The following is a 15,098-nucleotide window of genomic DNA, read 5'->3' on the forward strand; positions in this document are numbered from 1 at the left end:
CGAATGCTCACAGATATCCTTCATTGATTTCAGTTCTTTTAACGTTTACAAAACAATTTATGAAGTGACACCAGTGTAACTGCACCTGAAAGATGACTAAAATAATCTCTTCCAGCACACTCATCCACACACACACGCACATTGTCGGGCCCTGTGAGACAATGAAAAATTGAATTTGAAATTCAACTTAAGACTTTAAAGACAAAGCAAACTTGAGGAGGTGAATCCCTTGATGACACTTAAAACCAACATCAATATTTACCGACGGGGGTCGTTGCATCTTGCCAGTGTCAGGTGTCGATGCGATGAGTTAACGTGTGTGTGTGTGTATGTGTGTGTGTGTGTGTGTGTGTGATCTTAAGGCGATCTAGGAGGAGATTTTATACTTTGAAGAACTCTGTCAGTTTGTGGGTTATCGATTATCTCATGCCACCGAATGAACAATAAAAAATAAAAATAAAAAATAGCATTTGATCATTTCAAAGAAAAAATGTTTGCAACAAAAACAGCCCTTAAAGAAATGAAATGTGTTTTCTGCACGGCAGTGAAAAGGGACAAAATAGCGGCTGAGTTATTTTAGAATTATTAAATATAAATTTAAGATTTGTTTAAACACACATAAAAGCGCATTGAGCCTGAATTACAAGGCAAACATCAAGACTGATCAGAGGAAATATATAATCCATGCATATGAATTAACCCTCATTTTTGGGGGGGAACAGTCCAATTAATATAATTGAAAGAGAGAATAGGTCATCGATGTAGTTAAAAAAACAAAAGAAAAAAAAAGTCTGTTTTTTTTTTAAAATAGGACTGCTAGATGAAACAGTTCTCTCAGCGCTAATCTTCAACCGTAACAGCAACGCAAACAGGTAAATGTGACCTTTCTGTCGGTGACCATCACCAGACAAAAGAACCGCCGGCATCAACACGAATCTACCTCTACGACTCCCATCCTCAGCTCATAGAGTTTCGGATCAGCCCAAAGGATGCGGCGCGAAAACCCCAAATTCAGTCAGACGTCGCCCGGCAGCTTCAGCCGAGCCACCAGACTGCGCCTCGAAGATAAGAGAAAGACGAATAGTGTCCTGGTGATAACATCGCTCGGCAGCGTCGCTGCGTGTGTCACCCACCATCACGTTTCAAATGAAATAATAAGAGCTGCGCATTTGATGTTTGTGTTGATGCCGCAGTATTTATGTGGGCATCTATTGTATGAACACACTCTGAATCCCGGAAAATGAGGGGGAGCCGTTCAAAGTTGTTTTTGTTTGGTCACGCATGGCAAGCCCGAGTCGACGGTTGCAAAGCCGCACACCTGATCCACGGTGTGCTCCGAATCTGTAACTGCACCAACGGATGTAGCCTTCCCCGAGCACGCGGATTATTCATTGACAGTTGTTTTATTTCCCTCCATCCTTTGGTGCATCTCTGTGCACTTCAACGTCCGTGTGCGGATGAAGTCAAACGCAGTGTTAAGGGAAATTAGTCAGCAAAATAGCTGTAGATTCCAGTGATTAAAAAAAAAACCAAAACACCGACCACCTTGTATTTTGTGTGTATTCCTTCTGTTTATTTAACCCACGTAGCTTGAATTTACGCAGTAGAAAAGCGGAGTTGCTGTCACGCATATTTTTGCCCTTGATATCATTTAAACCAAATGAACGCCAGAAATAAAAAAACATGCAGAATTTCTCAGTCATCAACCAAGGACTTTAGAGATCTAAAAAAAATTAAATAACAACTAATTAATACAAATTCTATTTCACTGGTGCCATATATATATATATATATATATATATATATATATATATATATATATATATATATATATATAAACACGCAGATTTGCTTGCAACGCATGTTGCTATTTTTCCAAAGACTGTCTCAGATCTAACAACAGACTTGGATACAATTACATTATGTCAGAAAACGATTTTAGCCTTGTGATACAATTCATACATTGACACGAGAAAAATACTGTTAAAGGAAACACTGCAGAACTATAATGCAGAGAGAAGCACAATGAGTAACATCATTTCAGATTTGATATTTCTAAAAATAAGAAAGCGGCCTCGCCAAGGAAACGGTTCAGCAAATATAAATATGGGGCGTAAATCGACGCATCTTCTCAATTTAATACTCAGCTGCAGGGGAAATGTGTGTCTTTTGTTTTCTGTTGAAACATGGCGGTTTATACCTACCCCGAAAAATAGTGCACAAGTCAGGAGAGCAGGGCGGCGTGCGGATAAAACCATGTAATTCCCGCGTTGTCCAGATGAGGGGAGTCCTGCCAGCCCAGCGCTGGAGAGAAAGACGGAGAGACACAGAGCGACAGGGACTGAGTCAGCGACACTGGCACAGACGGAGTGAGACTAGGGGAGATTTTAAATGGCGGGTTGTTGAAACAATAATTTATACTCAGCAGCAACAGGTGAGCGTCCCGTGCATCAGCCCCCTGCAACGTGCCTGCGGCTGCAGCATGCAGACGGGAGATGTTTATTCTCGTGATATTCAGACAAACCGAAAGTCGTTGGGAAAAAAAAAAAAAAAAAAATGTCCATCACCAGCATCTAACTTTAAGGCGATCTCACAGCTCCTCTGACCCGACCAGATGCTTTCCATGTGTCCTGCTCCCAGATCTGGACGGCGAAGTGGCCAGGAGACAGAGATGAGAGGGGTGGGCTGGGGTGGGGTGGCGATGGGGGGGGATAAGGACACTGCACCTTGTTACCATTGGGTCGACTGTTAAGTTTTACAAGTAACGTTTTGCGAGCTTATAAACGATACCTTCTAAACTTGCACAGGAAACTCCGAAAACATGCTGTGATAATGTATGCCTCTGGAATCCAGTCGATATCCCATAGTCTGGGAGCGCTGCGATCTACAGAGGTATCGATTACACGAGCCCCTTCCCACGTTGGATGCCCGAACACCGGCTTATAAAAAGACCCTGGCTGCTCATGTGCAAGTCTCCTTTTGCCCCGATGGTCAAATGACTCGATTCTTCACTCCGTCCAGCACTGCTCGGCTATATGGTCAATTTATGAACCGGCATGCATAGAGATAAATCCTACGGGCAAAATATAGTGCTGCGACTAAACAGAACTATTTTTAGTCAAATGGAAAATACTTCGACGTTGTTTCTGTCTTCCACGGGTGGATAATGTCTGTTGCACTGGTGATATTTGCGAGGAAGAAATTGCCGTTTAAAAGCACGCGTCGTTCACTCATGCGTGGCTTTAAATTCACCAAGTTGTACGTGGCCGTTTAGTTGAATTAACAACACACCGCAGACCGCAAGTTCTGCCATATTTCATGCGAACCCGGTGGAGTAAAAGTGATCAAAAGCATCACCTCCCGGCATGCATATCAAATACCCCCCTTTTTTTTAAGTGATTGGTGAGAGTTAATCTTCATTCCGCCTTCAATAATTCATTTCAGATGGACACTACTCGCTGTGAAGCACACTAAGCATTTACGTTACCAATCTTTATGTCAGCCGCAAAACGTGGTTGGACTTTTATTTTAGAGCTGAAAACACCGGGGGACCAGCTCGGGAAGGTTTGCCCTCCACTGTCATCCCGGTGTGTGTCTCCTGTGATGCATAAGTCCTTACCAGAAGGCTGCCTGTTGGATGAAACGTTTCCCTTTCTGCCACTTCCCCTATGCAAAAAATATTCAAGGAGGGTGCGCGGCTCCAACCGGATGGGGTTTGCATTGGCTGACAGCGCTTCCAGCGCAGGGCGACCAATGAAACCCAAGCAGAGGCTCGGCGTATAATAGCGAAGATTGACGTGGAGAACGCGTCAAAGTAATTCCAGCAAACTCCGGACTCCCCGGGATAACTTCAATTTGCTTTTATCGGATGAAGATCACTTCGGTGCCGTTGTACCGTGCAGTCACTTGCTTCCCAAAAAGAAGGAGGCACGCTGCAGTCGGAGGAGATTTTAAGAGGTCTCCTTTTCCTCTTCTGGGGCTCATTCCTCAAGTTCCCCTTCCTTCTCTGCCTTCGCTCGGGCGCATTCAGCCATTTGGAGGGGCACCTACATTTCCCAGCATCTCGAAACATATAGGCAAATGGGTAAGCCTGAGTTACCATCTGCATGCTTCAGTGGCAGGGGGCTTATGGAAGCCTATCCGGGCTCAACACGACTGCGCAACGACAGAAATAAGAATTTGTTTTTGTTTTTTTATTTTTTTGTTTTTTTTTTTCCATTTTTTTTCCCCAAGTTCACATTATGTGCAGATGAAGAAGGTCTTTTGGGGACAGCTTGTGTAGTTGATCTCACGGGGGATTTTTTTTCCAGCTCTCTTCAGCAGACAGTGCTCTCCGCTTAAATGCTTTAAATCTTAAATGGGAACACACCGCCAGTTATCCCATGAAAAGCGTGTCTCTGAAGAGCTCTCGGCGTCTATTCCTCCAGCTCGCCATTTTTAATGTTTTTTTGATGGGCACGCAGGGATGGCGGAGGGCGAACCCGGCCACACAGTTTACACACTTTTGCAAAGTTGCAAAAGAGCGGTCACCAAGCAGTGGTTACCAGTGTGTGTAAGGCTGACACATGTTATACAACTTCATAACCTCAGTTTATGGTGTAAATTACAGGAGCTGGCCTGTGTCAAACGGCTGCACACTCGGCCTTTTTTATTTTTATTTTTTTTGGTGGCCTTGTCTATTAATAAGCGATCAATAGAACTGCTTTGTGGAAACATAGTCTGTGGCAGGCCGCGAGTGCCTTACAATGCTAACAAGTGGGAAATATACTTTTCATGGACTGTATTAGTCAAACATCTGTGCACTCACCTCAGACCGTGTAAATCTGTAACTTGCGCGTCTCTCTTCCCCTGCAGAGCAAACCTATGGAGAGGTGAACCAGTTAGGCGGCGTGTTCGTCAATGGGCGACCCCTGCCCAACGCCATACGGCTAAGAATCGTGGAGCTGGCTCAGCTCGGGATCAGACCCTGCGATATAAGCCGGCAACTCCGAGTCTCCCACGGCTGCGTGAGCAAGATCTTAGCGAGGTACAACGAGACGGGCTCCATCTTACCCGGTGCCATCGGTGGAAGCAAACCGCGGGTCACGACGCCTAACGTGGTGAAAAATATCAGGGAATACAAACAAAACGACCCCGGGATCTTTGCCTGGGAGATCCGGGACAGGCTTTTGGCAGATGGAGTTTGTGACAAGTACAATGTCCCGTCGGTGAGTTCGATCAGCAGGATTTTACGCAACAAGATTGGAAATCTCTCCCAGCCCAACCAGTACGAGAGCAGTAAGCAAGCCTCCGCGCAGGCCGGGCTCTCCTACAACCACATATACCCTTATTCCTACCCCAACACCATGTCGCCCAAAATGAGCAGCCCGCCTGGAGTACCGGTGACGGCTGGACATATGAGCATATCCAGGGCCTGGCCTTCCGCGCACACCGTCAGCAACATCCTCGGCATACGAGCCTTCATGGATCCCGCAGGTGAGGAAAGCGCAGCTACTCTCTGCCCCGCGAGAAATCTTAGGCCTCGGCGTCTCAGTGCCACACATGTAAGCCCGTAGCTCCCACTGTTCCCAAATAAGAGCTTAATGCAGCCGGGCAGCTGGCTGTTAGTGCGCTATTCTGCGTGATGAATGACCGTATCCATCCGCACAACCTGCTCTGACAACAGGCAGGACAATACGCTCGTTAGAAGTTGCCCAGGCCTCTGTTTCAACATCCAGCCAGAAGGCAGTAAGGCCACTTTCAATAGGCCTTTTCATGGTATGATGAATTCGCAAACACCTTGCTCACCTGCTATATCCCCTCTAATCCTTCAAGTAGTCATTACAGGCATTTTTTCTTTGCTTTTCTGCTCCTTTGGCAAGTGTTTTTATCCAGTGTTACACGCCCTGTACCAGTGCCTTTTTTTGTGGCTCAAGGGCCAGCATATATATATATATATATATTTATATATATATATATTTTTTTTTTACAAAATGTTTGTAGAATCACATTAATACGTAATTTAAAAATATATTTTTCGCATTGAAATAGCTGGACACTGTAATCCTATCTAGACGAGAGTATTGCTTCTTTTACGCAAACACGTGATAATGAAATGTAGGTTTTTATTGGGTATGATAGCCTGAGTCTGTACAATTCTCAACATGAATTATTATAATGAAAGGCGAATATTTATAATATACTGCTGTTGTTCACCTTCAACTAACAGGTTTTTTTTTTCCACGAAGTTAAAACTCAGGCCTAATTTTACAATCGTTATTTTTATAATACACAAGTATTACGAACAATTTCGCAATTAAATAATTATAATAATTATAAGAACAATTGATAAAATAGTTTTAGAAACCCGAACATAAAAACTATTTTGGACGGGCCGGAGGTTTCGAAAATGAAATATGTTCCAGCTCAGGCAGGCTGCTATGTAAAGCATTTGAAATGGCTACAATTGCCATAATAGATATGAAGCTAAAGGAGGGCTGCACTGATTTATTTTTTGTTTTTCACATTTTAGCAAATTTTACCTTTTATATATCTTTGACATGAAGTTACTGTCTCCAAATCAGCCATTGCTGGGACGGAGGGATATCCACCAAAAATGGAGGAGTGGAGTAGCGTCAACAGAGCAGCTTTCCCAGCGGCTCACACGGTCAACGGGATTGACAAATCAGCCATTGACGCCGACATAAAATACGCCCAGGTAAAAACAAAAAAACACTGGAACATGTGTGCAGCCTCTAGCAGAGTGTGCGCACTCTGCATTGCTTCATCCCCGCCATTTTCTTTCCTTTATGGGAAACAGCCCAAATGCTTAGTGCCAGCATGGGCAGAGGCCTTGAGTAAATTATTTCTCCTCGCAGCAAAGGCCTGTGGCAGAGCCGTGAAAAGTTTCCGTATCTGGGACCCTCAGACGGGGTCACATAAGTCCAGAGACTTCTGCCTGATAGGATTTTACCCGTGAGAGGTTTTACTGCTTCTGACCAAATGTTTGTTTCTGTTTTAAGACTGGGATGACAGACAGGGGAAACCTGCTTGTGTGTACAAACTCTAATTAGTCGTATTTATGGTAAATGGAATTGCAGTGAATCTCATGTATTCCTCTACTTGCTCGCCCCCTCTCCTAACCCGCCGAAGGCCACGCGCCTCTGTCACATACAGTCGTCGGGGCGGTGCGTCGGGGCGCCCGGGTGCTTATTTTGTCTCATCTGTTTGCCTGCAGCCTTCCTCGACATTGTCCAGTTATGTCTCGGCGTGTGCTTACTCTCCCACCAACCAGTACGGGGTGTACAGCGGGTCAGCGGGCGGCTACGTGGCCCCGGGCCACCACCATTGGCAGCCACAGAGCCCGGCCCTCTCCCACCCGGGTGGCGGGATGGGCATGCACGCGGGGGAGATCCACTCGCCGATGGCCTTCAAGCACCAGCAGGCCCGAGAAGGTACGGAGCACCCCAGCTTCATGTAAACACTGGCGAAGGATGATTCAAAGAAAATGTCTTCTCTCTGGAATGGAGATGCTTTGTATATGAATGGGATTTTTTTTTTTTGACAGAGATCATTATTATTATTGTTGTTGCTGTTTAGTCTCTGTTATCACATCAACTTAGATCCGGACCCAGCTGCCCTCCCACGTTCCTTTCTCACGCACACACGCTTTTGCAATAAGCAACGAGTGTAAACATTTACCAAATCCCAAATGAAGCCTAATTATCTGCCAATTATTAAATATTGACCCTCCAGACTTGGCCATGGTCAGGTCTGCCAGTCGGTCCGAGAACATTTTTACGCATATTAAATGAGGGGAAAATAAGCTCTTTCTTTTTTTTCTTCTCTTTCTTTCTTTTTTTTTTAACACGCTACTTGTTAGTAATTACGTGCTTTTGAATATTCTGTTAGTTTAAAGCAGGCCAGGCCCGCTGCGACCTGTAGGCGAAATAACGATAGATGCACTTAGGTGCTTTTATCTCCAGGAGTAGGGCATCATTTCGTGGAGGAGTTGCGTGCACAGGCCCACTCTGTTTTGTCCCTTTGTGTTGTGCAGGAGACAGAAAACCGCCCAGTCCTCTGAGCAAGCAGCAGCAGCAGCAGCAGCAGCAGCACGAAGACTTGAACAGTGTACATGGACTCAGTCTCCCTACCTCATCGTCGTAACCGGGACTTATACCATCATAGTTACCAGACCCATTTATATGAACTCATTTCAACAGCTCCAACAGTAAGTCTGAACACTAACGGCTTGTTCCCCCGGGTTTTTGTAGCTTACAGTCCAACACAGGCCTATTCACATGCATAATGAATACACTAATAGCTTTATCGGCCTTCATGGCCAAATGAATGTAAGCTTGCATGGATGTAACTGTGTCTCCCCTCCTTGGTTGATAGTTTTTTTTCTTTTTCTTTTTGTTTTTGTTTTTTTGTTTTTTTGTTTTTTTGTTTTTGTCCTCAATTGAAATACTTCATTTCTCAACTGTATATTATGTCATGGAGACTGCAGGATAAAAAAAAAATACACTTTTGTCCGTCCAGTCTGTCATCGATGTTTTATTATAAAACCAAGGGCTGTTCTGTAATCTGCCATATATTATATTAATTTGTGGCCATGATCTCGATTCTACAGTGACTCAACGATGTGAACAAAGAAATAAATTGTCTAAATGTAAAATATTTGCCAAAGCTTTAATTATATATTTTTATAATTTCATTGTAAATATTCAAAAATAAAGGCTTTGTTAAATGCCACACTATGGTCTTGCGGCCCACATTATTTCAGCAGGGGTGCATAGTTGGGTTCCTGCATGGGAGCCATGAAATCCGTTGCTTATGTCTATTCACAACAGTCCGGTGTTGATGAGGGCCCTGGTATGAGTTGAATTCATAAAGGATTTCTGCTGACCCGAGTGGTTTTCGGTTGTTTTTTTTTTTTTTTTTTGCCGCGGCCTCCCAATGTCACTTCCGCTCCCCGCGATGCCGGCGGGCCGGAGTTTACCCCACAGATTCCCCGAACCCCCTATACCTGCGATGTCATCCCGTCGCCGCTGCCCGTCGTTCGACCGGAGAGGACGGAAATAGCACTTTCTCCCAGCGGAAGTTTGATCTGGGCATTGGCAGCGACGACCTGCATTCCCCGGACCTTTAAATGGCCTGCAACCCAATCCGATCGATCATACAATTAGGCGAATAATCCACGTTTTAGCTCGTCGCATATGGAAACATTTCTTAATTGGATTTCCTATCCTGAAATCGAACTGGGAACCCATATATTGAGGGTCATTACACTATTGTTAACTGGGAAAAAAGTCGTTTCTTTACTCAGGTGGAACCCCCCTCCACTCCCGCAGTGCTCTCCGAGGGGGCCGGGCGCCTCCACTGATGGTGTCTTCACTGTAAATGATTACCTGCCGCGATGGAAATCCTGGGGGGCTGACCAGCACGTCGGCGAACGCTGGACTCGGTGCGGCCCGAGTCCAGCCACGCGCGGGCCTCGGGGATTTGCTCTCCCGTGTAGAAATTGCGAGAGTTTTCCCCAACACAGGCCCAGACGCGCGACCCATTCTCTCCCAGCGTTTTTTCTGCCGGTGGCCTGTTCGCTCTGTGCCCGCTCCAACGAAGAGCCCCGTCACAGCTTCTTTCCTCCTCGACCACGCCTCACTGACCAGCATATTTTTTGCTCATCTCACCTCTCTTTTTGGCTCATATCTGTGATAAGCCTGTTCCCTTATTATGGTGGTTATTTGACCCTATCGATGTCGAGTTATGAAGTTCTTTGTCCAATAATACTACCTGAAATATTACATATAATTACATAGTTTTTTTTTTACAACTCATGGACGTTTTCATATAAGGCGTTTTCGTATTATTATTGGATTCCTTCGATATTTTTAAAAACAGTGGCTCAACTCAGTAGAAAAAGGCCATAGCCACACAGTATCCTAAGATTATAGACAGTTTAACTTCTTGTGTTTCCTTACATTTTGTTGACATGCTGCGTTTATCTCTTAGGTCAGACCTATGTGAAAAAAAGATTTTGTTTTATCATATAGACTTTTGTAAAAGTTGAGTCGTTTTTTATTTTTTATTACTTACAACAAAGCAGTTAGTTCACTGTTTTTCTTCTAATGAATACGAGCAGCCCAATAAAATAAAATGACATGTCTAACTTTAAACTAAAGTTCCCTTTTAAAGTCTTATTTCTATCCTGATTGTGAACCAAAATTACCACTGAACATGCCCATTTATGAGACGAGTTTTTATTCTTAAAAAATGTCTCCTTATTTTTATAGTGTTTAAGGTATTTGTATGGGCAGCTTTTTACTCTTACACCTTGAATCTACTTTCTAAACCCTGCACACAGCTTGCCTCTCTTTAGATTGGTTGAGTGAGACTGAGCATTTCTGTGTTTTTTTTTAGCAGCACCTTCAGTGTGGATGCAGTCAGGGAGAAATATTGTATGATGGTATTTTTATAATTTAGAAAGACAGAAGGATTCATCATATAATGTACAATGACAATGTTTTCCTCCCTCCTCCATGTCAATAAGCCTTCATAACCACAAAACAGTTTTATACAGTAGTCTTCATTGGATAGATTAAAAAACAGCTTGGCCGGGTTTTCACTGAGCTGAGATGAGGGTCATCCAGTCAGATTATTGATTATATCTGTTTTTTCTAAACAGTGATAAACCTGATCAGTCCAATCAGCTTCAAGATTTTTTAACACTAAAAAAAAGTTGGCTGAATGATATTAAAATAATGAGTGAAACAGTGTTACAAGAATGAAGCCCCCTGTCAGTCAGTGAGAGTAGCCCTGACACTGGAGGGAGGAATCCGTTCTGAGAGCAATATTATAACCTCTGCGTCTATTATAAAGGTGATTAATATTTGTAAGTTTATTGCCGGTCTGTAGGTTTATTGCAAGTTATTGCCAGTGATTGCAAATCCAATTCATTCCAAATAAATGGAAAAAGAAACCTACGTTTCAAACCACTCCCACTGACAATCTTTGGACACACTTGTATAGTCGGATTCTGTTTTTTTTAAAATTATTATTATTCTGGCTATGGGGACAGTTGGAAATAATCTTAGACTCAAGTTAAACCACTCCAAAAGCAGAAAACATGCAATTCTTAAGAAGGCAGCGCTGTATTATTTACACATAGGTTCTTCTACAGTAAGAGAAAAAATCCAGAGATAGTAATATGTTTTTTTAATAAAATTTTTGAAATTTTGAAGTTCAAAAATGTAAAGGTAAATGTATTTTACCTTCCGTTGTTTCAGCTGTCCGTGTGCTCGCAATTTGTTATTAAATGTATGGCAATGATCAGCCTTTGCTTAGTATCTTTAAAGGGCGTATATCTCTAATATCATCCCGTTTAATACTGTACAGAAAATGATTCGTGTTTATCTGAGATGTCTGAAAAATTGTCCTAGAAAATAAGAATTTATTCATAGTGTACATTGCTAAAGTCCAAACAAGGTCCGAAACACAAAAGCACTGAGGTGTCATAAGGATCAGGTTTAATAGCACGTTTTAGAATACACACTGGAATTTGGATGCCCTCTGAACTCTATTTTGCAGTCACTGATTCCTTCCCCTTTTGCAGCAAAATCCCAAGTGACTCAGTATATGCAAACATTAAGATGGCCTATGAGTACACACTCTCCCTCACTGGAGTCGTTCGTGTTTTCCCGGATACCACTTGGGGTTCAGAAAACACTCCTTCATGGTGGTGGGGTTACTTCCTGCAGGACCTATGGTCATCAATCAGGGCAGCAAGTGATACCTCCCACTGTGCCTTTTGCAGACCCTCTGTGTTGGAAGGGCAGCAGGTGGGCTGTCATTAAATAGATATTTCCTATTTATACAGGACACAAGAAATTATATTTCTTCAATATTTAGTGTGTACTTTGAGATAGGTGCAATGCGACATTATGCCACTCAGGCCCATTTTTCATCCAAGAATGACCATCAGAATTAAGTTTTTGTGTATTTTAGATATTGTTCAAATAGTTCCCACTTAGCCATCATTTAATTCCTTTTTTCCCCAAGGACAGGGTTCCTCACAGGGTAAAACTCCTGCAGTGGAACTATTTGTATCTATATCTATTTCAGTAAAATATTTAATCGTCACTATAAAACTATTTACCAGCATTTAGTTGTTTTTAGTTTCTGGTGTGCAGTGTTAAGGATGTTTATTTGGAGTTAAGGCCGGACAAGACAGATCAGAAAGTTGAAGTTGATTTCCTATTTGTATTAGTCTTACCTTGAGGAATGTTGATGGGAAATTATTAGATCTGTGAGCATATATTTTTTCAAAAATATAATTTCTCCTTTTTAATGTATCCTCATTTATTCAATATTACAGAAAAACAGCACTTGCTTTTGTGTAAAAGAGACAAAAAGAGACTTTCTGCACTGCGACATGCCAAACTTACAATGAAACTAGCGATACACAAGTGTGCAGATGCCCAGACTTAAACACTGTACAGTGGTCTGATCTCAATGGCTTTAAGAGTGTTACCTCTGAAAACTAAACTTAAAAGGATTCTCAGATACCACAAACTTAAACAGATACTTGGAGAGATGGATAGGGGACTTGGCCTACTTGGTCCTAATGGATACGATATTAAGCACTATTCATAATCCAAGCAGCAGCAAAATGGTGACAGAGATTCCTTAAAAAGCAAGAGCAGCTATGCTATCTTCAGCTGTAACAATTCATCAGTGTCTGCCATGTGTACAGGAGAGATTGAGCATTCTTCACAGACCAAAGTTTAGTTTATGTCTTTGACGGATTGCTGGGTATGATTTAAGACATTTTACATTATCGCTGCTCTTTGTGTTGAGGGGGGGCCAGGAGTCATTCACTCACTCTGCCTTTACATGACTAAAAATCCACAAGAGAGCATCTCAGGACAGGCGACATGGCAGGCCAGACAGGTCTTTGAACAAGCAAAGAGAGATACACGGGAAACCTTTTAAAAAGAGAGTGGCAAGTTGGCAAAGTATCAGATTTTGAAAAAAGGGGGCCAGTGACGACATTTCTCATGTCTAAAATTTCAAATTAATTGACTTGCCATGGAAACATGATGAATGCAAACATGTACAATGCTGGAACATGTGCCTGTCACGCTCCCTGACAAGCAGGGTATAATTTTTTGACAAGCATGTGAGAAAGTAAGTCATAAATTAAAATTCTGGTCATAGTTGCTGGCATAATGTTTACACTGTTTGACAGAATTTGATGCATTTAGTGAACATACAGAGAAAGTAAAAAGCTCCATATGACATATTATTATTAGATGAATTTGTAAGGGATGCATCCATGTTTTTACCACCCAAAACTAAAACACCAGAGCAGTAGGTCCATAACGATGTCATCCTTGTAACGCAATCACCATTGACAGTTTTTTTTTTTTTTTTCCATTGACTGTCCACAGGATTTCCAAGCAGGCAGAGTTACAGCTCTGCAGTCTAGAGGATGATAAATGTCTCCCTCCCATGTTCTTACTTGCTCTGCCAGCTCACCACATCAACCAGATGCTCTAAAAGCAAAAGGGACAGAGACATGATGATGACATTTGGCTTTCTAAATGAAAACGTATCATTTCACATTCGCTCTCAGGAGATTCCGTCGCTGTTTTGTTCCTCAGAGGATACAGCAATATAGCAATGAAGGGAATAACCACAGGATCACATTGAATTGCAGATCCCAGCTTTGATTATTACATACAGATGACTAAAAGAGCATGAAATTACGTTTGCAAACACAATGAAATATGCACTCTTTGAAAGCACTGCCATGAAGGCAAGCATATTTTTGTTAAACTAGAAGAATGCTTGTAATTTGTCGTAATTTGTGTGTATTGTCAGTAATTGGTATGTAAATATCAGTGCACAGAGGAGTGTGCAGTCCTTTTCTGGAGAGTCAAAATACAGACTTTCATTATGGAAATTTGTCAGCAGTTTTGCAGTGGAAGTCTATTTTAGTGAAGATCTGGGCAGAGACAGACACAGTCGTCAGGGCAGGAGGATCCTCTCTAATTTGTGGAGACTATAGAATTAATGTTCTGCCTGACTGCCCATCTGTGATTTATTTAAAGTGTGCTGAAACATATACCGTGCTAACTGTTGCAATACACATGCCAAATACTGCCAGCAAAAATGCTATGCGGCATTGGATTTAAGGGTTGCTTTCACGTTAATTTTTTTTGCTCAGATTCTTATTAGGTGATAATAAGATAATGACTCTTCTCCCAAAAATGTGAGCGGTAAACCACCGCACTCTCCGTCGGTTTGGGGAGAAAAATTCTGCCTGAAGCTCAGATGGAGCTACGAAATGAGTGAAAAGACATCCCAGTGTTTAGAGAGAAGATCAAAAGGGAGCAGTTGCTGGGTGTTGTACCTGATGCACTGAAATATGCTTAGTGACAAAATAAATGTATTCTTTTTCAAAATTTCAGGGCTGGTATACTATATTTTTGTTATTGTCAACAAATCCAATGAAAACACCAAAACCAACAATGTGTTTCTTAATCTTTTGTGACTTCCCTACCCTCTGTGGCTCTCAGCCCAAAGCCTATTTGTTCTTACTGAAGAAATAAATCTTTAAACATGGGCTTCAAATGTATACTTTCATTTTTTTTTTTTAAATGGCTAAATAATCTCCTAAATCTTGTATCTTGCATATATATATAAACTCATCTTGTATATATGTCATGGCTCTCTTGCACAAGAGATCTTGATGTTAATGGGACTTCATGAACAAATAAAGCTGAACTAACAAATCTGAAATGGTTTTATGAGTCCAAAAATTGTGGAAAAATAACAAAGTTGACTGAGGCAAATTGATCCCGCTGCTAACTCAGATAGTTTACTGCATTTATGACTAGGGTCTAAAGGAGGCCCCGTTCATTCCATGCAAATGAAAAACCCAGTCTTTGTTTTGTGAGTGGTGCGTGGGCATCCCCCCCGTATTCAGATGAGATATCGGTAACTAGGGCACACTGTTCTGTAGTACAGGTCTGAAGCATGCAGAGCCTGTGGCTCTGTTGTTGAATACTGCATATGTGTAGCAAGATCGGCAGTAAACGTGTCATCATGTAGTG

At 42.3% G+C, this 15,098-nt stretch overlaps 1 protein-coding gene across 1 annotated transcript; it reads left to right on the forward strand.

Annotated features, from left to right (window-relative positions):
* Positions 1-4,068: 4,068 nt before the first annotated feature.
* Positions 4,069-8,168, forward strand: pax1a (paired box 1a). The gene is made up of 5 exons (XM_040137746.1): positions 4,069-4,084; positions 4,855-5,475; positions 6,564-6,697; positions 7,217-7,433; positions 8,036-8,168. Exons 1-5 carry the CDS (start codon positions 4,081-4,083, stop codon positions 8,143-8,145), a joined length of 1,086 nt encoding a protein of 361 aa, XP_039993680.1. The 5' UTR covers positions 4,069-4,080; the 3' UTR covers positions 8,146-8,168.
* The last annotated feature ends 6,930 nt before the right edge of the window (positions 8,169-15,098 follow it).

Source organism: Xiphias gladius, chromosome 10, assembly GCF_016859285.1.
Source record: "Xiphias gladius isolate SHS-SW01 ecotype Sanya breed wild chromosome 10, ASM1685928v1, whole genome shotgun sequence".
NCBI classification, from domain to species: domain Eukaryota; kingdom Metazoa; phylum Chordata; class Actinopteri; order Istiophoriformes; family Xiphiidae; genus Xiphias; species Xiphias gladius.

Excerpts from the sequence above, each read along its gene's own strand:
- pax1a (XM_040137746.1), top strand. Across the intron at positions 5,476-6,563 it reads AGCCTTCATGGATCCCGCAG|CCATTGCTGGGACGGAGGGA; the intron begins GTGAGGAAAGCG and ends TCTCCAAATCAG. Across the intron at positions 7,434-8,035 it reads GCACCAGCAGGCCCGAGAAG|GAGACAGAAAACCGCCCAGT; the intron begins GTACGGAGCACC and ends TGTGTTGTGCAG.